This window comes from Esox lucius, chromosome 22, assembly GCF_011004845.1.
Source record: "Esox lucius isolate fEsoLuc1 chromosome 22, fEsoLuc1.pri, whole genome shotgun sequence".
Lineage (NCBI taxonomy): Eukaryota > Metazoa > Chordata > Actinopteri > Esociformes > Esocidae > Esox > Esox lucius.
This window is the reverse complement of record NC_047590.1, coordinates 9,594,177-9,617,655: the sequence shown is the minus strand read 5'-3', so window position 1 is coordinate 9,617,655 and position 23,479 is coordinate 9,594,177. Positions and strand designations below refer to the sequence as shown.

At 45.6% G+C, this 23,479-nt stretch overlaps 3 protein-coding genes across 5 annotated transcripts in view; 2 read left to right on the top strand and 1 right to left on the bottom strand.

The window, feature by feature from the left end:
- LOC105022575 (cilia- and flagella-associated protein 47) overlaps nucleotides 1-14,654 on the bottom strand; it is a 42,535-nt gene extending 27,881 nt beyond the window's left edge. The window contains exons 1-24 of the mRNA XM_034289695.1: nucleotides 14,320-14,654; nucleotides 14,025-14,179; nucleotides 13,473-13,588; nucleotides 13,257-13,395; nucleotides 12,877-13,102; nucleotides 12,566-12,735; nucleotides 12,260-12,399; nucleotides 11,268-11,494; nucleotides 10,932-11,127; nucleotides 9,815-10,061; nucleotides 9,452-9,604; nucleotides 9,053-9,248; nucleotides 8,620-8,716; nucleotides 7,986-8,205; nucleotides 7,586-7,830; nucleotides 7,232-7,362; nucleotides 6,611-6,865; nucleotides 5,638-5,715; nucleotides 4,806-4,953; nucleotides 4,564-4,643; nucleotides 3,325-3,502; nucleotides 2,964-3,052; nucleotides 2,631-2,799; nucleotides 688-916 (exon numbers count right to left, since the gene is read on the bottom strand). Coding sequence (XP_034145586.1) covers nucleotides 688-916; nucleotides 2,631-2,799; nucleotides 2,964-3,052; nucleotides 3,325-3,502; nucleotides 4,564-4,643; nucleotides 4,806-4,953; nucleotides 5,638-5,715; nucleotides 6,611-6,865; nucleotides 7,232-7,362; nucleotides 7,586-7,830; nucleotides 7,986-8,205; nucleotides 8,620-8,716; nucleotides 9,053-9,248; nucleotides 9,452-9,604; nucleotides 9,815-10,061; nucleotides 10,932-11,127; nucleotides 11,268-11,494; nucleotides 12,260-12,399; nucleotides 12,566-12,735; nucleotides 12,877-13,102; nucleotides 13,257-13,395; nucleotides 13,473-13,588; nucleotides 14,025-14,179; nucleotides 14,320-14,460 — 4,025 coding nt within the window. The 5' untranslated portion in view covers nucleotides 14,461-14,654. The remainder of the gene's footprint in view (nucleotides 1-687; nucleotides 917-2,630; nucleotides 2,800-2,963; nucleotides 3,053-3,324; nucleotides 3,503-4,563; nucleotides 4,644-4,805; nucleotides 4,954-5,637; nucleotides 5,716-6,610; nucleotides 6,866-7,231; nucleotides 7,363-7,585; nucleotides 7,831-7,985; nucleotides 8,206-8,619; nucleotides 8,717-9,052; nucleotides 9,249-9,451; nucleotides 9,605-9,814; nucleotides 10,062-10,931; nucleotides 11,128-11,267; nucleotides 11,495-12,259; nucleotides 12,400-12,565; nucleotides 12,736-12,876; nucleotides 13,103-13,256; nucleotides 13,396-13,472; nucleotides 13,589-14,024; nucleotides 14,180-14,319) is intronic.
- Nucleotides 14,655-14,689: 35 nt separating this feature from the next.
- On the top strand, nucleotides 14,690-17,233 carry LOC105022559 (60S ribosomal protein L31). Its single transcript, XM_010891100.4, has 5 exons — nucleotides 14,690-14,763; nucleotides 15,235-15,338; nucleotides 15,778-15,903; nucleotides 16,900-17,012; nucleotides 17,162-17,233. The coding sequence occupies exons 2-5, from the start codon at nucleotides 15,235-15,237 to the stop codon at nucleotides 17,191-17,193; spliced, it is 375 nt and encodes a 124-aa protein (XP_010889402.1). The 5' UTR covers nucleotides 14,690-14,763; the 3' UTR covers nucleotides 17,194-17,233.
- A 1,417-nt stretch (nucleotides 17,234-18,650) lies between these two features.
- chst10 (carbohydrate sulfotransferase 10) lies at nucleotides 18,651-23,453 on the top strand. Of its 3 annotated transcripts, none has more exons than XM_010891098.4 (6): nucleotides 18,651-19,163; nucleotides 19,808-19,950; nucleotides 20,147-20,256; nucleotides 20,342-20,579; nucleotides 21,011-21,116; nucleotides 21,332-23,453. In XM_010891098.4, the coding sequence occupies exons 2-6, from the start codon at nucleotides 19,839-19,841 to the stop codon at nucleotides 21,885-21,887; spliced, it is 1,122 nt and encodes a 373-aa protein (XP_010889400.2). In that variant the 5' UTR covers nucleotides 18,651-19,163; nucleotides 19,808-19,838; the 3' UTR covers nucleotides 21,888-23,453. The 3 variants fall into 3 exon arrangements, with proteins under 3 accessions (XP_010889400.2, XP_010889401.2, XP_010889399.2); XM_010891099.3 differs by lacking the exon at nucleotides 18,651-19,163 and adding an exon at nucleotides 19,174-19,262; XM_010891097.4 differs by lacking the exon at nucleotides 18,651-19,163 and adding an exon at nucleotides 19,175-19,269.
- The last annotated feature ends 26 nt before the right edge of the window (nucleotides 23,454-23,479 follow it).

Here is a 23,479-nt window from a genome sequence, read left to right as displayed (position 1 = left end):
ACAAGAGGATTTTCAAGGAAAGTAGGAAACTGGGAAACTGCCCAAATCCGGGTGTGGAATGCTGGTACAGGCATACCCAAGAAGACCCTAATCTGTGATTGCTGCCCAAGGCACTTCTACAAACATCTGAATAAAGGGTCTGAATACATAAGTACATTAGATGTCAGATGGGTGGAGGTAGGTGGGTACAGTTAGTCAGATGGGTGGAGGTGGGTGGGTACAACTAGTCAGATGGGTGGAGGTAGGTGAGTTCAGTTAGTCAGATGGGTGGAGGTGGGTACAGTTAGTCAGATGGGTGGAGGTGGGTGGGTACAACTTGTCAGATGTGTGGAGGTGGGTACAGTTAGTCAGATGGGTGGAGGTGGGTACAGTTAGTCAGATGGGTGGAGGTGGGTGGGTACAACTAGTCAGATGGGTGGAGGTGGGTGGGTACAACTTGTCAGATGTGTGGAGGTGGGTACAGTTAGTCAGATGGGTGGAGGTGGGTGGGTACAACTAGTCAAATAGGTGGAGGTGGAAGGGTACAGCTAGTTGGTAGGGTGGAGGTGGGTGGGACAGTTAGTAAGATGGGAGGAGGAGAGTAGGTACAGCTAGTTGGTAGGGTGGAGGTGGGTGGGACAGTTGGTCAGATGGATGGAGGTGAGTGGGTACATTTGGTCAGATGGGTGGAGGTGGGTGGATACAGACCTAGGGAACCCTGTGGGCAGTAGTGAGACGGTGGTGGTAGTGGGTGTGTCCAGTGGGACAGGGGTGAGGAGGACCCGAGGTGGGAGGAAGGTGATGCAGGGGAGGTGAGGCAAGGCACTGAGAGACAGCATCCTGTAGGGGTTAGGAACTCCCCCCTTCTCTCCCTTCTCCTGCTCCTCTACTCCAGTCTCAGACAGAAACAGAGGGATGGATACACTGATCTGGTCCACTGCAAGACAGGAAGCGTATGGAAAACCACCAACAACACAATGCATGAAACACACATGTAGACCTCTTCTAATCTTCCAGTAAACTGGTAAACATGCAGGCCCTTTATTGAGGGCTGTAAAGCGCTGAGGACAGAGAGTAACAGTGGATATAAAAAGTCTACACACCCCGGTTAAAATGCCAGGTTTTTGTGATGTAAAAGAATGAGACAAAGATAAATCATGTCAGAACTTTTTCCACTTTTAATGTGACCTATAAATGTGAACAATTCAATTGAAAAACAAAATGAAATCTTCGAGTGGTAAAAATAAAAAATAACCTGGTTGCATAAGTTAACTGGGGATGTGGCTGTGTTCAGAATTAACCAATCACATTCAAACTCATGTTAAATAGAATTCATAACACACCTGCCATCATTTAAAGTGACTCTGATAAATCACAAATAAAGTTCAGCTGTTCTAGTAGGATTTTCCTGAACTGTTCTTAGTTGCATCTCAGAGCAAAAGCTCTGGCCCGCAGAGAGCTTCCAAAGCATCAGAGGGACCTCATTGTTGAAAGATATCAGTCAGGAGAATGCTACAAAAGAATTTCCAAAGCATTAGATAACACCATGTAACACAGTGAAGACAGTCATCATCAAGTAGAGAAAATATGGCACAACAGAGACATTACCAAGAACTGGATGTCACTCCAAAATTTATGAAAAGACGAGAAGAAAACTGGTCAGGGAGGCTTCCAAGAGGCCTACACCAACATTAAAGGAACTGTGGGAATTTCTGGCAAGTACTGGCTGTGTACTACATCTCCCATATTCTTCATATGAATGGGCAATGGGGTAGGGTGGCAAGATGGAAGACTTTTCGTACAAAGCAAAACATTCCAATCCTGGCTGAAGTTTGCAAAAACAAACGTCAAGTCTCCCATAAGCACGTGGGAAAATGTGTTATGGTCTGATGAAACCAATGATGAACTTTTTGGCCATAATTCCAAAAGGTATGTTTGGTGCAAAAACAGCACTGTACATCACCCAAAGAATACCATAACCACAGTGAAGCGTGGTTGTGGCAGCATCATGCTTTGGGGCTGTTTTTCCTCAGCTGGAACCGGGGCCTTAGTCAGGGTGGAAGGAATTATGAACAGTTCCAAATACCACCAAAACCTTCAGGCATCTGTTAGAAAGCTGAAGATGAAGAAGAAGTTCACCTTTCAGCATGACAACAACCCAAAGCACACATCCAAATCCACAAAAGCATGGCTTAACCAGAAGAAGATTAACATTTTGGAATGGCCCAGCCTGAGCCCAGACCTGAATCCAATTGAACATCTGTGGGGTGATCTGAAGAGGGCTGTACACAGGAGACGTCCTCGCAATCTGACAGATTTGGAGCACTTTTACAAAGAAGAGTGGGCAAATATTGCCTAGTCAGGTTGTGCCATGCTAATAAACTCCTACCCAAAAAGACTGAGTGCTTTAATAAACTCAAAAGGTGCTTCAACAAAGTATTAGTTTAAGGGTGTGCACACTTTTTAATTTTTTCCCCCTCAAAGATTTCAGTTTGTTTTTCAATTGAATTGTTCACGTTATAGGTCCCATTAAAGGTGGAAAAAGTTCTGACATGATTTCTTTTTGTCTCATTCGTTTACATCACAAAAACCTGTCATTTTAACCGGGGTGTGTAGACTTTTTATATCCACTGTAGGTAGGAGGTGTTTACCTGTGTCAGATGACACAGTGACAGAGACACGCTGGCCTGGCTCCAGGGTTCCAGCTGTAGGGGAAAGGGCGAATGGCCCCTCACTGCTGCCCCCTCCTGGTGGTGCTGCAGCAGCGCAATCAAACCTCCAGACCACCTTCTTCTCTGACACGTTCCTCAGCTCCACAGACTACCAAGAAACAGAGAGGAGATGCAAAGAGATGTTTAAGGTGACGCCTAGCTCAGCCCAGCAGTACTCAAACTGCCCCTCAGTTTACTAGCCCAGCATTGAGCGATGAGTGAAATTGGGGAGATTTGAAAATGGCAGTTGGCAAATCGATCTATTGTACATACCTGAGTTTGTGTAGGACTGGTAAGCGAGCCTATAGGCTCCAGGTCGAACTGAAGGCTTGATAAGGACATCTCCAGAGGTGCTCGCAGGACTAAGAAACACATAGACATGAAAACAATTATTATTGCAACAATATATTAGTGATAATATACACCTTGTGAATTATATGCATTTCTGCTCATTCCAGTTCCTCAACCACGCACTGGATGTTGTCCTCAGAGCATTTTTCAGAAGTCTTAAGTGTCTAGGATCGTTAGTGTCTAGTTTACTCCTGGAATTCAGCTGGTCAGTCCATCTGCTCAGGTCAATGCTTCAGGTCTGCATCTGAGGCAGGTTCTGACCCCATACCCCTGTGCTTCTTACCTGTGGCCTGCACCCGGCATGACAGCGACACTATGGTGACCGGCTGGGGCCGCGGGCTGACGATAAGTCGGGCCCTGGAAGAAGAGGACCCGGGGACATCAGGAGGGGTGGAGGAGGAGGAGGAGGACCGCCCAAGGCCGTTGACCGTCACAGGCAGGTTGAAGTCATACGCTGCCACCTGCAGGCCAAATTGAGAAACTACTGAATGACACATTATATAAACAGGCAGACAAGCGGACAGACAGACTTAAATAGATGATAGATGGATATAGATACAGGTGTATTTAACCTAAAATAATGTGAAACACCTGGGTTGCACACAGGTGAACTCAATTCAACTAATTACATGACTCCTAAAGACAATTTAGAAAGGTGACGCCCAGCTCAGCCCAGCAGTACTCCAATTGCCCAGACCAGAATCCAATTGAACATCTGTGGGGTGATATGAAGAGGGCTGTGCACAGTGAATCTGACAGATTTGGAGCGCTTTTGCAAAGAAGAGTGGGCAAATATTGCCAGATCAAGATGTGCCATGCGAATAGACTCCTACCCAAAAAGACTGAGTGCTGTAATAGAATCAAAAGGTGCTTGCAACCAGGTTATTTTGAGTTTTTTATTTTTTATTTTTCCCCCTCAAAGATTTCAGTTTGTTTTTCAATTGATTTGTTTACCTTACAGGTCACATTAAAGGTGGAGAAAGTTCTGACATGATTTATCTTTGTCAAATTTTTTTACATCACAAACACCTGGCATTTTAACAGGGGTGTGTAGACTTTTTATATCCACTGTACAGATCTGGTAGGATGAAGGAACAATGAGGACATACATGTCTGGTAGGACGAAGGAACAATGAGCACATACAGGTCTGATAGGACGAAGGAACAATGAGGACATACAGGTCTGGTAGGACGAAGGAACAATGATGACATACAGGTCTGGTAGGACAAAGGAACAATGAGGACATACAGGTCTGGTAGGACAAAGAAACAATTAGGACATACAGGTCTGGTAGGACGAAGGAACAATGAGCACATACAGGTCTGATAGGATGAAGGAACAATGAGGACATACAGGTCTGGTAGGACGAAGGAACAATGAGGACATACAGGTCTGGTAGGACGAAGGAACAATGAGGACATACAGGTCTGGTAGGACGAAGAAACAATGAGGACATACAGGTCTGGTAGGACGAAGGAACAATGAGGACATACACAACTGGTAGGACGAAGGAGCCCTTACCTCTTTGGGGGAGAACAGCAGGCAACACTCAACTGTCTGCTGCCCTGAAAGGTCAATCCAATAATGCTCTTGCTTTCTACCTGCAATACAACAACAGGTGGGTCTCAGCATCACACCTCCATATCTTTTTGTAACACATACATTTACACTGAAGTCAGAGACCAGACGCAAGCACTTTGCCATGGCCAACTGAGTTACACTGGAAATCAAACGAACGAGGCTGATATTAGTGGAGTATGTACCTGCAGTGTCTGCAGGGAATTGAATGGTGAAGTCTGTGTGTTCTGACAGGTCAAACTGGACCCGGGCCTGCGCTGAGGAATTATTCGCCAGGCAGAAGGGAACACCACGACTGGAACCAGAATGCACCCCATGGAACAGGAAGGATTTCTAAAAGGATGATGAACAGAATAAGAAGATGCGGGCATGGTTCTGAAAGAAGGATGAAGTCTGAATGTTTCTCCAGAACGAGCTGCATTTATTGTTTTCTGGCTCTGGCAAAAACAAAAACAGCCTTAAGAAATTGAACATCGCTGCTCTCTGAAATTGAAAGAATGCAAAGAGGGAACCCAGTTGAAAGGAAACTGTACGTGTGGCCCGTGTCCCAGAGCCTAACCTAAGGCTGAGACACTCTCAAAGGACACCATGGAAATGTTGATTAAAAACACTCCCCATTTAAAACAGGAATAAAGGACTACTGTTTAAATTTGGTTCATGTTTGTGAGAACCACCTTAGTTCAAGGCAGAGCAACATGGCAATGTTCATCTTCCTCTGTTCAAAAAGCTTTTTCCATTCATTTAAAAACATGAGAGCTGAAGCAGCTGACTTTGCTGCTCCTGAAATGATGAATTGGGATGAATTGTTTATTTTCCACAACTCAGCAGAATGGTTGGTTTATTGCCAACTACTTTGGCATGTTACTGACAGAGTATAATCAGGACAGGCTGTTATGGTCTGCAAATTTCTGTTTTTCATAGACACACACACACACAGACTCACAAGCACGCACAAAATAAGAACTCATGCTGCACACAAAGACAGATTGAAAGACACACTTGGATTTTAAAACTCACAATATTGATGTCCACCAGAGGAGGTTCGACTGACCCTCCGACTCGTAGCTCCAGAGATTTCATGTTCCTTAGTGCTATCTGCAACACACACAGACACTTTGGTAGGCTGGCACATCCATCATGGCAATGACCATCTGAGGGTAATCACAGGTAATGCTACTGGCTATTTAGCATAAACACACAGTATGTTTGTAGAGGCTGTATGGTACATTTGTAGAGGTTTCACGGTATGTTTGTAGAAGCTGTATGGTACATTTGTAGAGGCTGTATGGTATGTCTGTAGAGGCTGTATGGTATGTCTGTAGAGGCTGTAATGTATGTTTGTAGAGCCTGTGTATTATGTTTATAAAGACTTTATGGTATATTTGTAGAGGCTGTATGGTATGTTTCTAGAGGCTGTATGATATGTTTATAGAGACTGTATGGTTTGTTTGTAGAGGCTGTATGGTATGTTTATAGAGACTGCATGGTATGTTTGCAGAGTCTTTAGGGTATGTTTGTAGAGGCTGTATGGTATGTTTGTAGAGCCTGTGTATTATGTTTATAGAGAATTGATGGTATATTTGTAGAGACTGTATGGTATGTTTGTAGAGGCTGTATGGTATGTTTGTAGCGGCTGTATGGTATGTTTGTAGCGGCTGTATAGTGTGTTTGTAGAGGCTGTATGGTAGGTATGTAGCGGCTGTATGGTATGTTTGTAGCGGCTGTATAGTGTGTTTGTAGAGGCTGTATGGTAGGTATGTAGCGGCTGTATGGTATGTTTGTAGCGGCTGTATAGTGTGTTTGTAGAGGCTGTATGGTAGGTATGTAGCGGCTGTATGGTAGGTATGTAGCGGCTGTATGGTATGTTTGTAGAGACTGTATTGTATGTTTGCAGAGTCTATTGGATATGTTTGTAGAGTCTGTATGGTACGTTTGTAGAGGCTGTATGGTATGTCTGTAGAGGCTGTATGGTATGTTTGTTTCCCCTCACTTCCACTCTGGTGTCAAACTTCATGACAGCTCTGGGATTCAGGTGCACCTGGATCTCGGCCTGCCCGCCCACAGGAACAACACCCGCTGTGGGGGTCACCGTCATGCCAGGCAGGGGGTACACGTCCAGAACCTGGAAGTAGGCGTGATTGAGTCCTGTGTTCTGCAGTGTGGTGGTCCTGACAGAGGGCAGGTTGAGTGGTACTGATCTGAACACCAGGTGCTTCTCAGCCAGATGGACACTGGTCGACCCAAGCTGTCGGGAGGGAAATGGACCAGCACATTCAGATTTCCCTCAAGGGTCATTCCTTGCTAAAAACAGCATCAACAGACAAATACACCAACATACACAGAAACATACACACTGTCTCTCATATGCAGGCATTGCATACAGTGCCCTCTGTAACTGCTGGGGCCGTAAGCATTTTTTTCTTATTTTGTCTATACACTCAAAAGGTTAGGATTTTAAAACAAACTACTACAAGGATAAAACATAGATTTGCTGTTTTCCTTTAATCGTGTTTGCAGTGTTTTCACCATTTTGAAATGACAACATTCATACATATTTTATACATAGTCCCAGTCTTTTCCAAATCTCACAAGGGTGCTCACATCCACCCACCACGGCCAAACACTGCAGGTGTTCTGTGTTTCCTTGGTGAACCACCAGATCAAACAGACCCTCCAGAGGGGAGAAGAATGAAGGATGCCACACTACCTCACAGTCCAACTCCCTGTACGCCTCCACCATACCTGGCAGAGAGAAAGAAAGAGAGACAAACAGAGAGAGGGGGAGATGGAGAGAGTCTGAAAAAAGAATTCAGCTCTTGAGAGCACCAGCCTTGATACATACGTGTCTTCAGTGAGGCCTTTGACTGGATGAATGAGGTGAGCCAGTACAACAACTCTGGACCATATTAGATAGAGAAATGTTGGGGGTCCATAGGTTGAGGTTTGAACCCCTGGTCTGGCGTACCTGTGGCGGGGCGAATGGAGAAGCTGATCCCCGTCTCCGTGACGACGGGCCTCCAGGTGAAGTCAGCCGGGTGGTTCCTGGAATTCACCAGGGTCACAGTACCGCGATAACCCGACTCAGCCAGGTAACTGGGGGACGGGGTCAGAACCACCTGGCTCTGGGACAACTGCAGGGCCACAGGGACCACATGGGACTGGACCAGAACGCGGCCCCGGTGATGCCTGTTCACTGTGTACGAGACGAACCTGGGAAGAGGAGATTCAGCCGGGTCAACAAGCACACGTGCATCGACTGGCTGCCCTGGACACATAGCGCTAGAGAAGACCAATTCCTGACCCGTTCCTGACCCGTCTCTGACTCGCTCCTGCCAACACAGGCCATCAGACAAACCAGCACTGACTTGTGAAAGCGTCCCGGGTTGGTGCTCTCGAAGACGAGGGGCAGGCTGGCTCTGGAGAGAGGTGGGAGGACATGGGACAGAGGGCTGGACCGCTGCAGCTCTGGACACTGGTCTAACTCCAGCTGTACCCACACACACGCCTGTAGGTGGTTCACCAGGTCCAGGTTCCTCACACACACTGAGGCCACACACACCTCACCAAAGTCCACAGAGGAGGGTCCTGGAGGGGAGGGGAGTGCAGGGAGATAGAGATGAGGAACTGTGAAACACCGAAATTGCAAGTTTCAATTTCGTGAATAATCTCTGGCAGGTGGGCATGATATACGGCCATTATATCACAGCTAAGGGCTGTTCTTAGGCACAACACTATGAAGAGCACTAGGATACCGTCTTTACCTGAGGTGTATTGGCCACAAACCACAAAGCCCAGAGGTGCCTTATTGCTGTTAAGAACCTATTGACAACGCTATGAGAACATAACCAATAAAAGAAAACAGGGGAATACCTGTGGTATATACTTTCATATACCATGGCTTTGAGACAATACGCATTCAGGGTTTAAACCACCTGGTTTGTAAGACAATTACATCGTCGGTTGACTGACAATCACAGCCACTGCAGGTGTGTTTCTAACCTACGACCACTCGGTGGAGCTGCTGAGCTGTCAGCGTGCGGTCACAGTCAGAAACCTCTTGCTTGGTGGTAGGCACAGGGTTGATGCCCTCGCTCAACTGGACATGGGGAAGTCAGAAAAATACAGTCAGGAGGTTCTGTGTGGCCCGGTTGGTAGAGCATGGTACATGCAAAGCCAGAGGTTACAGGTACAATTCCCACTGGTAGTCACTTTGTATAAAACTGTCTGCTAAATGGCGTGTACTACATCAACACAAATATTACATTGATAACTGCTCAAAGGTTACAACACAGAGTTACAAGAGAGTCACAAGACTGACTTTCCTCCTCAGGAAAGTGGTGGAAGATTTCTGCTGAAGGAGCAGTTGGCAAGATTTGAACCCACACTGCAGCAGACCAATGGTCCATGCTAGGCCACTCAGCATCAACTTTACCTGGCCTACCTGTCTGTAAGCGGACCTGGTCTCCACAGCAGCCAGCATGCAGGGGAGCTGGCTCTGTCCCAAATCCAAGCCCCGCCCATCTTGGCTGTGAATGGACTCCAGATCGTGCAGAGACAGCTTGGGGGGGAGGAGTCCAGCGGCCGGCCGGATTCCAATGTCCACGTCGTTCTCTACCTCGCCTTGCAGCCTGACAGAACAAACATACCTCCGCGTTCAACGCACAGCACTTCTGTTGTGAAACGTACGCACGCTTTTGTCAAGGTGAGGGGTCGGGACGGAACTTGGACGAGGGGGGGGGGTTTAAAGGTCCGTGCTCCCAGGCCAGGACACATGTTTGGTTGTGGCTGCTAAGACTACAACAGACAGAAGACACATCACCATCGGTTCTACCTCTTGTTGTTTCTCTGTAGGCGTGTCTTCCGCAGGCTCCTAATGAAGGTCAGGTAGTGATCTCTGTGACTCTGTCTCTGCCGCTCCTCCTCCTCCGTAAAGGCAAAGTCAGGGTCCACGTAGCGGTAGCGCTCTACGCCCGTGAAGATGGTCCTGGGTGGAGGATGAGAGAGAGAAAGATGGAGAAGAGTTGTATGTCGTGCAGGTGTAGATGGCTGACACCAAGGTCCAGGTCAATTCAAGCCAAATCACCCACTCCAATATAACACTGTCATTTTTCTCAATGAAAAGCACTGACAAACAGGTACTAACATAAGACAGCATGGCACTGTGAACAAAAGCGAGCTGTTTCGGCACCCGTACCTGTACTTGGTGTGTGGAGAAGCAGGCCGGAGGCTGCAGGCTCGGTCGTTAGGAAAGGCCAGTAGCTCCAGCTGGCTAGCATCCAAACTCTTGCTCCTACGGTGGCCTTGGTAGAGACTGTGGTTGTGGAGCCGGGTCTTTGCGGCGCTGAGAACAGCTGCCCGGACCAGCCCTGCACACCGACCCAACTCACTGGAGGGCACCCGGGCACACTGGCCCGTCTCATTGGTTACAGCTGGGGTGATTCCTATCATTTATGAAGGAAGCAATGAATGTTTATTTTCAATTACAATGACTGGACTGTAGCACAAGAACATTAAGGACTCATTCCTGAGGCCAAGTCTTAGACCAAAATACAGCCAGAGATCATTGAGTTGACTGTTTAATCATTAAATAAAGTAGCATTCTTCTTCTGTCTTCATGGTATACAGTTATTAATTGATTATACATGTGTTGCTGACTGTGGGCAGCGAGGCATTTGTTTGTTTTAGTGGCGGTCGGTGATGACAGGACTCACCAGGGTTGAGTTTGGGTGTTATAGTGGGGGTCAGTGATGTCGGGACTCACTAGGTTTGAGTGTGGGTGTTATAGTGGCAGTCGGTGATGTCGGGACTCACCAGGGTTGAGTTTGGGTGTTATAGTGGCTGTCGGTGATGTCGGGACTCACCAGGGTTGAGTTTGGGTGTTATAGTGGCTGTCGGTGATGTCGGGACTCACCAGGGTTGAGTTTGGGTGTTATAGTGGCTGTCGGTGATGTCGGGACTCACCAGGGTTGAGTTTGGGTGTTATAGTGGGGGTCAGTGATGTCGGGACTCACTAGGTTTGAGTGTGGGTGTTATAGTGGCAGTCGGTGATGTCGGGACTCACCAGGGTTGAGTTTGGGTGTTATAGTGGCTGTCGGTGATGTCGGGACTCACCAGGGTTGAGTTTGGGTGTTATAGTGGCTGTCGGTGATGTCGGGACTCACCAGGGTTGAGTTTGGGTGTTATAGTGGCTGTCGGTGATGTCGGGACTCACCAGGGTTGAGTTTGGGTGTTATAGTGGCTGTCGGTGATGTCGGGACTCACCAGGGTTGAGTTTGGGTGTTATAGTGGCAGTCGGTGATGTCAGGACTCACCAGGGTTGAGTTTGGGTGTTATAGTGGCGGTCTGTGCTTGGCAGACGGCATTCAGGTGCAGCGTGACGGTGTGAAAGCTGTGAAGGCGGAGCTTGACGGAGGAGGCCTCCAGGTGCACCACGTGACCCAGCACCTCCAGTACCTGCTTCACCTTGAATGACCCGATCTGGTGGGGGGCGAAGGACAGCACTACATCCTACAACAGACAACACAGATGAAAATGACAGCCTATTTCTTATATAGTCTTGGGCACTTCTCTAAGCCAGAGGACCTCTACTGTGTATAGTTGACTACTTTAGTCTGGCTCAGGGTTAGTGTGCTCTCTTGGTTACTTACCTGGCATTGTCCTGCAGGTATGGTCCCACTGGATGGTTCACTGTTGAAGTTGGCCATCTTTCTGAACTTGAAGGTGACAGGAAGAAGATTGGATAGATTTCGAAGCATGCACAAGACGTCCACACGCTCTCCCATCAGGCACTTCTTGAAGCTGAAGCTGTGGCCGGGGCTAGGCACCAGGGAGACGGGGAGGGCTGTGCCCGTCACAGCCAACTCTACCCAGCGTTCTGTTGGAGGTCCGGGGTCAGACGTCAGGGGCCATTGGCGTCATAGTAATATGCCTAGTAAAGCTGTTTTACACATGTATGTCTGTGTTTTTTGCAAGAAAATGGCTTTAATTAAGAAAACGGTAAAAAGGATATCATAAATGCTGATCGGGTAAACGCTATGGTATATGAGATCACACACCAACAGTATGTCAAAGAAGATTTTTCTACAAGCAGTGGTTTAAGTCTGCCTTGCACAACAGATGCGCTGTTCAAATCCTGGCCACAGCATACAGACACTGATCAGTGGTTTAGAATAGGGCAGCACAATGTGCTTTGGGTGGAAGGGTGGTTGTCAAACAGGGCTACGTTGTCACGCTCAAGCAACTCCTTGTGGTCAATTGGGCACATTAGCTCAATGTAAATATAGGCAGAACCACAATCATAAATTATACATCATGAAATTTGGGGAAGAGGAAAAGGTGATGGAAAAGTGTTAATTTATTACTTTTTATTGGTTTTTTATGGTTGTTGACAGGTTAAATTGCATTGTTAAGTTTATAGCTGTAGTAGATCATCCTTAGACCACATCTCTTTGTGCCTTATGGCTTTAAATACAGTGATCACTGTCAGCATGGGGAAAATACCTCTTTGAGCTAGAAATCAATTAATATGAGGTTAAAGCAAATGTCTGGCATTATAAATATGGATACTTACAAAAAGCCCTGTATATCACATTGAGGTTAACAGCATTGCAGTATATTGTGAGGGCTATATTGTCGTTACCATCATGTGCTAGAACAGTTGAGCACAGCTGGTGCTGGAAGCCATCTTTAATTCCCACCATCTCAAACTTCAGGAAGACACAGTAGTCCTGTCTGTGGGGTCCTGTGGCCCTGCTGCTTCCCAGCTCTTCCCTGCTGCTTCTGAAGAAACCAACACTTCCCTCAAACCACCCATGAATCATTTAGAATAGCTTCATAGTACAGACAGAAAGACGGTCAGAGATGGAGACAGACAGACAGGCCCACCCACATCAATACACACACAGAAACACACACACAAACACACACACACAGGATGTCAGAATACCTTCCGCTGACAGGACTAAAGCAGACCCACAGAGTGGTCTTCCCATAAGGATTCAGTTCTCCCTCGTTGGGCACACACTGGATCACAGTGCAGGGATCCACAGGGCTGACCCCGTTACCAACACTCCTGTCCAACAGCACTGCGTTGGCACTTTTCTGAAGGTCCACCCCCTGAGTGAACGCACAGAAACGCGCACACACACACAGAATATATTTTACCTAACGATGAGGACCTAAAAAGGCTGTTTAGTGTAACTGTACTTCAGTGTAAAAGATGTCAACACGTTTCGCTGTGTGTGCATAGCTGAGTACCACTTCAGTCCCCAGAGCTCGTTCCTGCAGCACCACGACCCAGTCGCAGGCCTGTGGCCCATTGTTGACCAGCACCACCCGTTCCATCCTGGACGTCCCGAAGAAGGTGGGGCCAAAGCGGAGGCAGGAGAGACTCTTCGCCTCCAGGTCCCGGAGCTCCAGGCTTTGCTCCACAACGTCAGCTTGGATCCTCAGGGCCACATCTTCCCTGTTCTGCAGTTTGACTCTGAGAGAGTAGTAAGGGTGTGCATGAAACAGAGAGACAGAGAGGCATCGGTGCACCAACACAAGCAGCCAAAGGAAAGCGGTATGAGGTGAATGGTTTTATATGATGTTCAGTATCAGTCAACCCCTTAGAGAAAGCGATCAGTAATCCTTACCGGGCCTCCAGGCGGACACTCCGGGGCTTGTCAGTGCACAGATCTACCCTCAGCCACAGGGTGGCGCCAGGCTGCAGTATGCCACTGGTCGGAGAAACAGCGATGGTTGGGTTCCCATCACACAGCACCTGAAATGCTCCTTCAGCAAAAGCATGAGCAACCGTCAAACAAAGTTAATAATTATGGTCAATCAATGAATTAATCGAAAACGACTACCTGCTGCAGATCCCTGATTGGTCAATTTCACTTCTTTCCTGACCAACTGACTGTTTGCCGTCACAGAGCCGAAGTCCACAAGAGATTCAATGGTGAGAGAACAGGCAGGAGGGAACCTGCAAGAAATGAACACCACCACCTCAACATTTCACATAGATCCTTATGGTCTCTTGACTTGGATCCCATTAAAAACATGTTGATATGAATTGAAAAGGGTAATATGGTCTCCAGTCTCATTAAAAATATAAGAAAAGACTTAGCACCATCATGTTTGCATGGGGAGGTTGAAGAAATTACTGAAAACAAAATGTTGATGCTTTTATTTTGGGGGGTATAAATGTATTATCTGGGAGATGAGGAGTTTGGATTAATTCCCTTGAACCACCCATGTACAACACATTCCACATGTTGTGAAATTACAATATAGACATGTGTTGTTCAATTTATGCAGCCTTTTTGGCTTAGGTTTATCAAGGGTGCCAATAATTTTGAACCTGGTTCTGAAAATCCATCCATGCTAGCAGTAAACATAATCGGCTGATCAGTACATACGCTGAAATTGGTATGTCCATGGCTTTGCCTTCCAGAAAAAGGACCAGCCGGTCCTGGATCTCCTCATCTTCAGTAGGCCTGAATTCTAGAGTACCACAAAGGGCCAGTCCAGCAGCAATAGGAGTTTCTGTATTAGTCACCCTAAATTTGAACAGCTTGGAGATAGAAATGTAAAATATAAGAGCGCAGGCCAGTGGAAGTAAAAAAAATAAAATAAAAAGCATAAGTAGGAAAGAGTTGTTCATTAATCACACACAAAAGCAACTGACATGTAGCAATGTAGAGAGAATTTCACCTTTGACTTTGGTTCCAGCAGTCTCATTCTTTTCGCGGTACTTCCTGTGTTGGTCACCGTGATCGTGGTATTGTAAACTTCCCCTGCTTTTACGTTGATGAACTCCACAATCGGGGGGTTGATTCGAACAGAATTAAACATTTCGATTTACAGTAGCTAAATTGAGACACAATCCTTAATAGCAAGCGTCTTATTCAAGTTGAATTCAACATTTCGTTTGCCTGCGTTATCTGCAAAAATTTTTAGGTTCTCTGCTGTAATGTTTTGTCGTAACTATTCAACCACATACAGACACAGTATAGCGTCTGTGGTAACCAGGGCAACGAACAACTAGGAACCTTATTAACTGTACTTGGTTTCTGCGGACAAAATGCAGCCGGACCGATTTCCATTACACAACAGCCGCTTCTTCCGGTCCCTCCTTTCCAACAGTTCCCCACCGAAGTGAGTTTCGCTTATAGTTAGTCCTTATACAATCTAACTCCATCCTACAGTATTTATGCATGAAATACATATTTTACATGTCCGAATCTATAGCTTTTAACCTATTTGTCAGTCGGATTTCAGTTTGGGATCAATCGTGAATTCATTTTGTTAACAAAAATTGTTAAACCGTCAGTTGCCATACACACCTGGGATCCAGTAGCATTCTAGCTTGTTGGCTAACTGTTTTATCAATAGACTTTCATTAGAAAGACAGTGTTTTGTAACTGGTTAAATACGCAACAGGCAGCACTGAATTAATTGTAAGGAACGCCAGTTCAATGCGAAGTTAATTGTATGTACGCACCAGACGGTTCCCAAAATTAGAAATAAGCATAGCTGGCTAGGAAGTCTGATGTTACAGTATCGAATAAAGCTAACTAGTATGTAGTGAAACACCTCTCAACCTGTCTTGTCTGTTTTCGCTTTCAGATGGCTCCTACCAAGAAAGGAGAGAAAAAGAAGGGACGCTCAGCCATCAATGAGGTGGTTACTAGAGAGTACACTGTCAACATCCATAAGCGCATCCATGGAGTGTGAGTAATGTTCATGTATATTTTGCTAATAGAAACTAATCATGTCAGTGTGGCTCTGTCCTCGAAAGTACTTGCATGTCATCTGCACTAAAATAGTTTTTTTTAAATCCCTACAATAGCTTATTGTGTGGATATTTAGCATTTTTGATTGCAAGAAACCCATGTACATCACAGACCTTCGCTGGACCTAATATTTATGTATAAAGTCTTAGCCTAGGGGTTCCCATCACAGTTACTGAGATCTCTACAGTCATGGAAGTTTTCTTTACAACACTAATTCAACACACCTGATTCCAGTAGTTAGCCTTGTTAAAAGCTAAAACGTGTTAGTCACTCCTGTTTTTGGACGACAGAAAATCCCCAGGAACAGGGTTGGTCAGCCCTGTGTTATACTGTGTGCCTGATTCTCATCAGAACATTCCTCCTTTATCGTCCACAGGAGCTTCAAGAGAAGAGCTCCTCGCGCTCTCAAGGAGATCCGCAAGTTTGCCATGAAGGAGATGGGAACTCCTGATGTACGCATCGACACGCGTCTGAACAAGGCTGTGTGGACCAAAGGCGTCAGGTAAGGGATACCCCAACAAGAGACCGGGGGCGTCCCTTGTGGATTTGTTTCTGGAGTAGGGCAGACAAAAACACTGGAGAATAATAGCATGTGCAGGAGAACCAATCCGTATTTTGGGTGGGCCTTCACAGTGGTGCAGTGTCAATCATTAAAAATAATTTGTGTGTTTGGAAGCACTGGCAACATCATGCATTTGCCTTCAACACAAAGGAATTTTTCTATTTGTAAGCGAGTTATTTTGTTGTAGGCCATCTATGTTTGTACTCCCAGACAAAGCCCATCATCACTCAAAACACAACGGGTTTTATACTCACCGCTGCAGTACTGTTTGTGCCGGTCCATTCCAAGCCATCTCTCTCCCAACCAATGGTGTTTGTAAAAGCTCCTTCCTGAACAAATGTTTCTGATGTGCCAAACTAAAGCAATTTCCACAGCGGAAATCTTCTGGTCAATGGCCTTTCTACAGAAGGACTTGCTCCTCTGTAACTAACACGTTGTTAGATGGCATCATCCACCCACTTTAGTTCCTGTTTCCCTGACAACAGATCGGAGACGTTCTGGCCATGTTTTGTTTACTTAACCTTATTGTATCCTGTATGTGAACAAGAAAACATTCTTCTTGTACTGTTTTAAAAGTTGCCAGCACGTTCGCTACTTTCACAGGCTTTAACCTGTTTCATACAAAGGAGAATTTCGAGAGCAAATAGTGCGTGTCCTGGCCCAAAGCCAAGAGCATAGGTTTCCAAAGCGGCAGGTGTTGGCTTGATACCAGTTGACAAAATGTTTTGAATGAATCACTTGTCAGGATGCTTAGCCCCCATGTCAAACACAAAAGTGTAATATCTATGGTGTGCTGAAGGACACATTTGGGTATACCCCGCTCCTAATTAACCAATACAACCATGTCTGGTGGTTGTGAACACGTAGTGGACATGATGTTGCACCAGCACAATGTTTTCTGTTTCTCAATGCTAACATTCACCTACATTATCGCAGGAACGTGCCATACAGAATGAGGGTGCGATTGTCCAGGAAGCGCAATGAGGATGAGGACTCCCCAAATAAACTGTACACGCTGGTCACTTACGTCCCTGTCACCACCTACAAAGGTGAGTCAATTGATACCAGATGTGCCTATGTAGGTTGGCTCCAGAAAGGCCACATACTGAAACGCATTTCATTGTTGTAGATAATTCTTGCTTTTTTGTACCAAATGTTGTCTGGCGTTTCTGTTAAATTTTTGTTCTTTTTTCAACAGGTCTACAGACAGTGAATGTTGATGAGAATTAAATCTGTCTTCAACACTTGTGGAATAAATGTGTAAAAGGAGTTTTGTCTGGTCTTTGTCTTAATCTAAACTGTAATCGTCATATTTGAGGTCTACTCCATGAACATGGGCTTAATTACAATATATAATAATACAATAGGCCTGCATAAACTGACTGTGTTTGACGGCTTGGAAGAGGTTGTCTGCTTGAAAGTTATTGGGGCCACGAAGAGACCAGGATGACAAGGCTGAGGAAGTTGCACTTGTATTTTGAATTGGCTATGACCCGTTGAATTGGCTGTGACCTGTTGGGCTCTCAGTTGCCCCTGAAAATAGTTTTTTGTCCAACATCTTGTCCAATTTTTTTTGTCCAACATCTTATAAATAGGCTAACTTGGTTTTTGTAATCGACGGTGCTTTACCAATTATTTTGTTTATCTTCTGTAAGGGTGAATGACTGGTGTTCATCCTTTTTAAACTGGATCTAATTAAGACCTGGGAAAATTAAGTGCAATTAAATAGCAGGTAGAGTAGTGTTTTTGCCCTCTGGCTGAAGTTGCCTGCGTTACGGTCTTGGGCTTCATCCACTCAGTCAAGTTAATTCAGGCAGCTTATCTAAGATATTTTTCTACAAATTGGTATTTTGATCTATCATTTCAGATCTTAATGTTCAGTCTGATTGGTCAAAAGATGAACTGGTGAGACAAAAATGTAAGTAGTGCTTTACTGCCTCAATTGTCCAGGCCTTCATCCTGTTAGTTGAATCCTGATCTGTGTCTATGGCCTATAAGCCAAGTATATCATGAGGACACATTCAGCTTCTTGATAATTGTAAGAAAACAAGATCACTCTTGGCTGTCAATCTGGACTATGAAGTACATTTGGGATAAAGTTCACAGATCCATGATATGAGACACCCCTACCATGTAACAGCAGAGCCAGGATGAAAGCCAGCTTCAAGATTAATATTTATTTTACAGGGCATGTCTACGGTATGTGTAATTTGTACAAAAATGCTTATCCCGTCAGTACACGTGTTCCAGACAACGCAAAAAAATGGCATCCACATGAATGTTGCGTTGTGTGGAATATAAGATGCCGTGATGGTTGGCCTATGCAAGCTCATCTTGTGTTGAGTGTGCGTACACTTTTGATTTTCTTTTAGTCGAGACATGTTATCACTGATGATTGTATAGTGTACGCCATTGGTTCCCAACTCCGGTCCTCGAGTACCCCCAACAGTACACATTTTTTTGTAGCCCTGGATAAGCACACCCATTTCAACTCAATGAGAGCCTGATAATTAGTTGACAAGTTGAATCAGCTGTGCTTGGCTGGGGCTACAATGAAAATGTGTACTGTTGGGGGTACTTGAGGACCGTAGTTGGGAACCACTGGTGTACGCTCTATTATTGTCTGCTTTAGCAATTGGGCATAAGGGGGTGTGGTGTAATATAACACGGCTGCCTGACACGCTTTGCCATTTTAGATCGGCAACATACCAAACACCCCCGGGATATTTTATTTGCGCTTATAGACGGGTAACCAACATAACTACAGAAGTGACAAAGTGGTGTGATTATGTCGGACCCTTGGTATTTCTCTTATAAACTGCGTGGTTTGAATCTTGAATGCTGATTGGCTGATAACCGTGGTACCCCAGAATCACGCACGCGAACACTTGTTTATAAACCCAGATATATTGCAAATAATGTAGAGCAATACTTCTTATTAGACACAACTAAGATTGTAATGGATGCCAGGTGAAAGAACAGTGTGTGAAAGCAATAAAGAGAGTAGCTCGCGGCGTTTATTTTTGTTATGCACAGAACAGCCCACGAAGACTTGTTCTATGTTGCGTCGTGCACTGCGATCGTTAATTCGCTAGGAGGCGATATTAGTCTATTATTTCATCAACATGGATAATGGGTCATGTCCTCCGACATCATACCAGACGTTACAATTGCATTAATTGCAAGTAGCTATATAACAGGTAAGACATATAGGCTGTGTCTTGGGAAACGTATCACTTGTTCTGATCAGGTCAAAGATAACGAGGAGGATGCCTAGCTTGCTTGCTACACTACTCTGGGTAAAATGTATGGCCATATTGCCTTTGGTAGCTTCAATATCTAGCTATCTTTTAGGCAAGCTGAAGTTAGCCAGATAGTTAGCGATAGCTAAGTGGATATTTCCCAGGCATTGTCAAAACCAATATTCCCGCGGATAGTGGTTTTGACAATGCCTGTAGTTGCTTATTTGATGATTAGCATATTTTGTTTATAATTGAGTGTTTTACTTGCGCTACATAGCTAGTCACAGCTAGCGAGCCAGCTAGCTACTACTACAGCACAACGCTGGATACAGTACTGTACTATAGCTAGGTTTAGCTCATTTAGCTCCCTGGTAGTCTAAATAGAGTTAACTTGATAGCTATCTGGTTAGCTTGATAGCTCTCAGTCACTTACATTTACTATAGCAGATATCACGAAGTGCCTGACATCGCATATGCATTACACCAACTCTGCTTGCGGAACCCGTGTTTGTGTACTGTGTAACTATTTGGAGTTTTCTCCTTAATCGTTGTTGAGTCTGGTGAGAACGACTGTGGCATTGCTAAAACCCAGTTTTCTGCAGGCACTATTGCTACTTTGATGGCCCACGGGTGATGCCCAAAAAGATGCGGCACCATTGGCTGCTCATCGGGGCTTGCGGCTGGGTGCTGCTCATCCTGATGTTTGCCAGCAAGTTAATTAATTTCAACTCAAGGGCCACAGATGGTACGTTATCCGTATTAGCTGACTATGCTTTTTAGTTCTTTATCCGTTGGAGTTAGTTACATAACAGCTGATGGCACAACCATATAATTGTTTTACAGTTTGTTATGGATAAACGTCAGAGATCTATAACACCTATGCTGTTCGATGTTCATTCATGCGGAATTGTCTTGTTGCCTCTTGGTGTCTGGTCATTCAGACTACGGGGAGAAGGCTGAAATGCAGAGTTGGACGCAAACAGAGGTTAAGACCGTCAAATCACTTCCCGCACAGACATCAGACAGAAGAACTCCCAAGTCATCAGACCTGGTAGGTGTGTGTGTGTCTGTATGAGGTGAAGTGAAGCAGAATCATCTATTACTTGAATGATGTGTATTGATTTGTGTGTGGTCAGCCCTCCGCAGGTCCCTCCGCCGCGTCCAATCCTACAGACTGGCAGTCTCTGGAGACAAGACGTCTGGACCTCCTCTCATCCGTGTGTCAAAAAGAGTCCCTCAGGAACCTCACCCACACTTCAGTCAACACATTTGTCCTGGACCGCATCTTTGTGTGTGACAAGCACAAGATTCTTTTCTGCCAGACCCCTAAAGTGGGCAACACGCAATGGAAGAAGGTCCTCATTGTCCTCAACGGTGAGGGAGCGGTTGTGATTTCGAATTCAAGAAAACTGATTACTCTGAAGCAAAATCTCAGGCTGAGAGAAATTGTTCCTGTGATATTCTGGGCGGATACATTGAATCTCTAGGATAATGTTATAGTTTCAGTGTTGAATTCTTCCAGGTCTGAGTAATTTGTTTCCCCCTGAGCTCCCAGTTGTCTTGAACTCCTAGTTCTGAGTGGTCTTTTATGCACTGTTGGTGACTAGAAGAGGTTGCTTGCTACCTACACACACCCTAGGCCAAACACTACATCCACAAACTTGTCTTATCACTGAATGACAGAGCAATGGAAGAATACAGTTTGAGTCAACAGGCAAGGGCAGGGATGTTAGAGATGGTGTAAGTAATCATCTGTTGGTTTCGAAAGCCAGGCAAAAGGGACATTAATGGAGTGTTCTTCTCAGGAGTCTTCTCAACTGTGGAGGAGATCCCAGAGAACCTGGTTCATGACCATGAAAAGAACGGCCTGCCCCGACTTTCCTCTCTGACATATCCAGAGATCAAAGAAAGGTACAGCCCCGGTCTTGCACCATAATTACTTCATCTAGCCAGTCTTTTGAATGGTTATGTAGGTAGTGTTTTTCATGATTTCAAATCTGGATTTTTCCAACCCACTGACCTACACACAGATTCCGTTGTGTTCATTCTATTTCCATGGGATTGACACACTGCTTTCTGTTTTGATTTGTGTGTGTGTGTGTGTGTGTGTGTGTGTGTGTGGCCAGGTTAGACACGTACTTCAAGTTCTTCATTGTGAGAGATCCATTTGAGCGGTTAATCTCTGCCTTCAAGGACAAGTTTGTGAAGAATCCACGATTTGAGCCCTGGTACAAGCATGATATCGCGCCTGCCATCATCCGCAAGTACCGAAAGAGTCACCGCGACAACGATAACAAGGCCACCGCAGGCCTGCGCTTTGAGGACTTCATCCGTTATTTGGGCGACGAGTCCGGTCGGCGACACATGGACCGGCAGTTCGGGGAGCACGTCATCCACTGGGTGACGTACTCAGAACTCTGCGCTCCATGTGACATCAAATACAGCGTCATAGGGCACCATGAAACTCTGGAACTCGACGCGCCTTACATCCTCAAAGCAGCTGGGATTGAGCGCCTGGTGTCGTACCCAACGATACCCCCAGGTATCACCCGCTACAATCAGACCAAGGTGGAGCAATACTTCTCAGGAATCAGCAAGCGGGATGTCAGGCGGCTTTACGCCCGTTACCAAGGAGACTTCAGCCTGTTCGGCTACCACAGGCCGGACTTCCTGCTTGACTGAATGAAAATGACACTGAAGACTTGTGTTACGATGATGATATTATAATAACATCTCTCTAACCTAACATGCATCTTAATTAGTGTGTGGTTTACTGGGTGTGGCTAGCTACCTGGTCAGGCCTGGCTGCTGTAACAAGGGGCCCTAGTTAAGATAGAGACGCCCCACCGTCCAGGTTTCAGCCAGGCCAGAGAAGCAGGCCGACCTCAGTTTTGACAGAACAGGCTGATCTACTTTTCCTGACGGCACATCCTGCCACTACCTAGCAACACTTCCTGCCTCTTCTATACGTAGCAACGGTCATGGGTGATGGCTGTAGCAATGTTATTACATGCCTGTACTTCCTGGTTCCTGGCCATGAATGACACAATGAGTGATGAAGAGTTAACTCTATGGCTGTAATCGCCATAACACCCAATGAAGTGCCACACTTAAATGTTATTTAACCCAAGTTTTTGTATAATTAAAATGGCTTTATTTAAACTAGAGATTACTGTAACATACTGTGCGACAAGTTTGTCGGTCCGCAAAGATGTAGTGAACATACTGAAGATAACGATAACAACCAGAGCCCCAGGCTAGAGCCTGACCTTGGTTAGACAGGGAGGCTCATCCTCAGTCTGTACCAAAGGTACATTTCCACCCCAGGAGCCTGACAGATGTGCTGCAGGGAACGTCAGTCTCCAGAGCCTACGGAGATGCAACAAGTGGTCACCAAGTTAGCCTAGCCGTGCTCAAGTAATGGTGGTTAGGGGTGTAGATCTGGGGTGGGACAGGGGGATCATGGGGACTCAATGACCAGGACCCTCCCACTAGGCCACAGAGGAACAGATTGTCATTGGCTGAAGCAATGGATGAGGCTACACCTGTACTAATCCACGGGTGTATGTGAAGTCCCTTACCTCAGATGAATTTAAACGTCCTTCATGGGGATCCAGAGATAATACCAGTCCACAGGCTTATAGATGTAATTATGACAGTCTGTGCCAGAGGTCATACCTAGCTCTCTCTGGTGCACAGTTGTAGTCAGCCATGTTAACTCAACACTCCAGTGCAGTCCTTCACAAATCTCTCCCAGGGACTGGTTGGGGGTCCCCAGGAGAGGTTTGAGAACCTCTGATGTTGTGGTGGCTTCACTATTATTCTCAAGAGTTATTTCATTAATGACTTCCGCTTAATTCTTCCATTGCCAGAACGTTCTAACTTGCTGATTAGTCCACCACAAACTAGACAGTGACTAAACAGCTATCCCAGATGGAACCCTCAGCCCAACATTTTTAGAGATCTGAGAGGATTGGACATGTGTAAACAATGTCTGTGAAGAGCTCCAGCTTGCCCTCTGATAGGCTAGGTGTATATTACATACACAATTCACATCCTCTTGAAACTCTATAGTGTATAGGATTTATGGGTCCAATGTGGATTGATGAAGTGTCTTTCTTGACCCCAACAATATCTTGTCCAATGGCGGCCATGAAGGGAGAAGGGGGGGGCTTATTAGTCAAATTATTTTTGATGGTGTCGTCAGTCACATGGCAGAACTAGACTTGCAGGCACTGGGTGCTGAGTAATAAACGTTTAATGTTACATGCTCT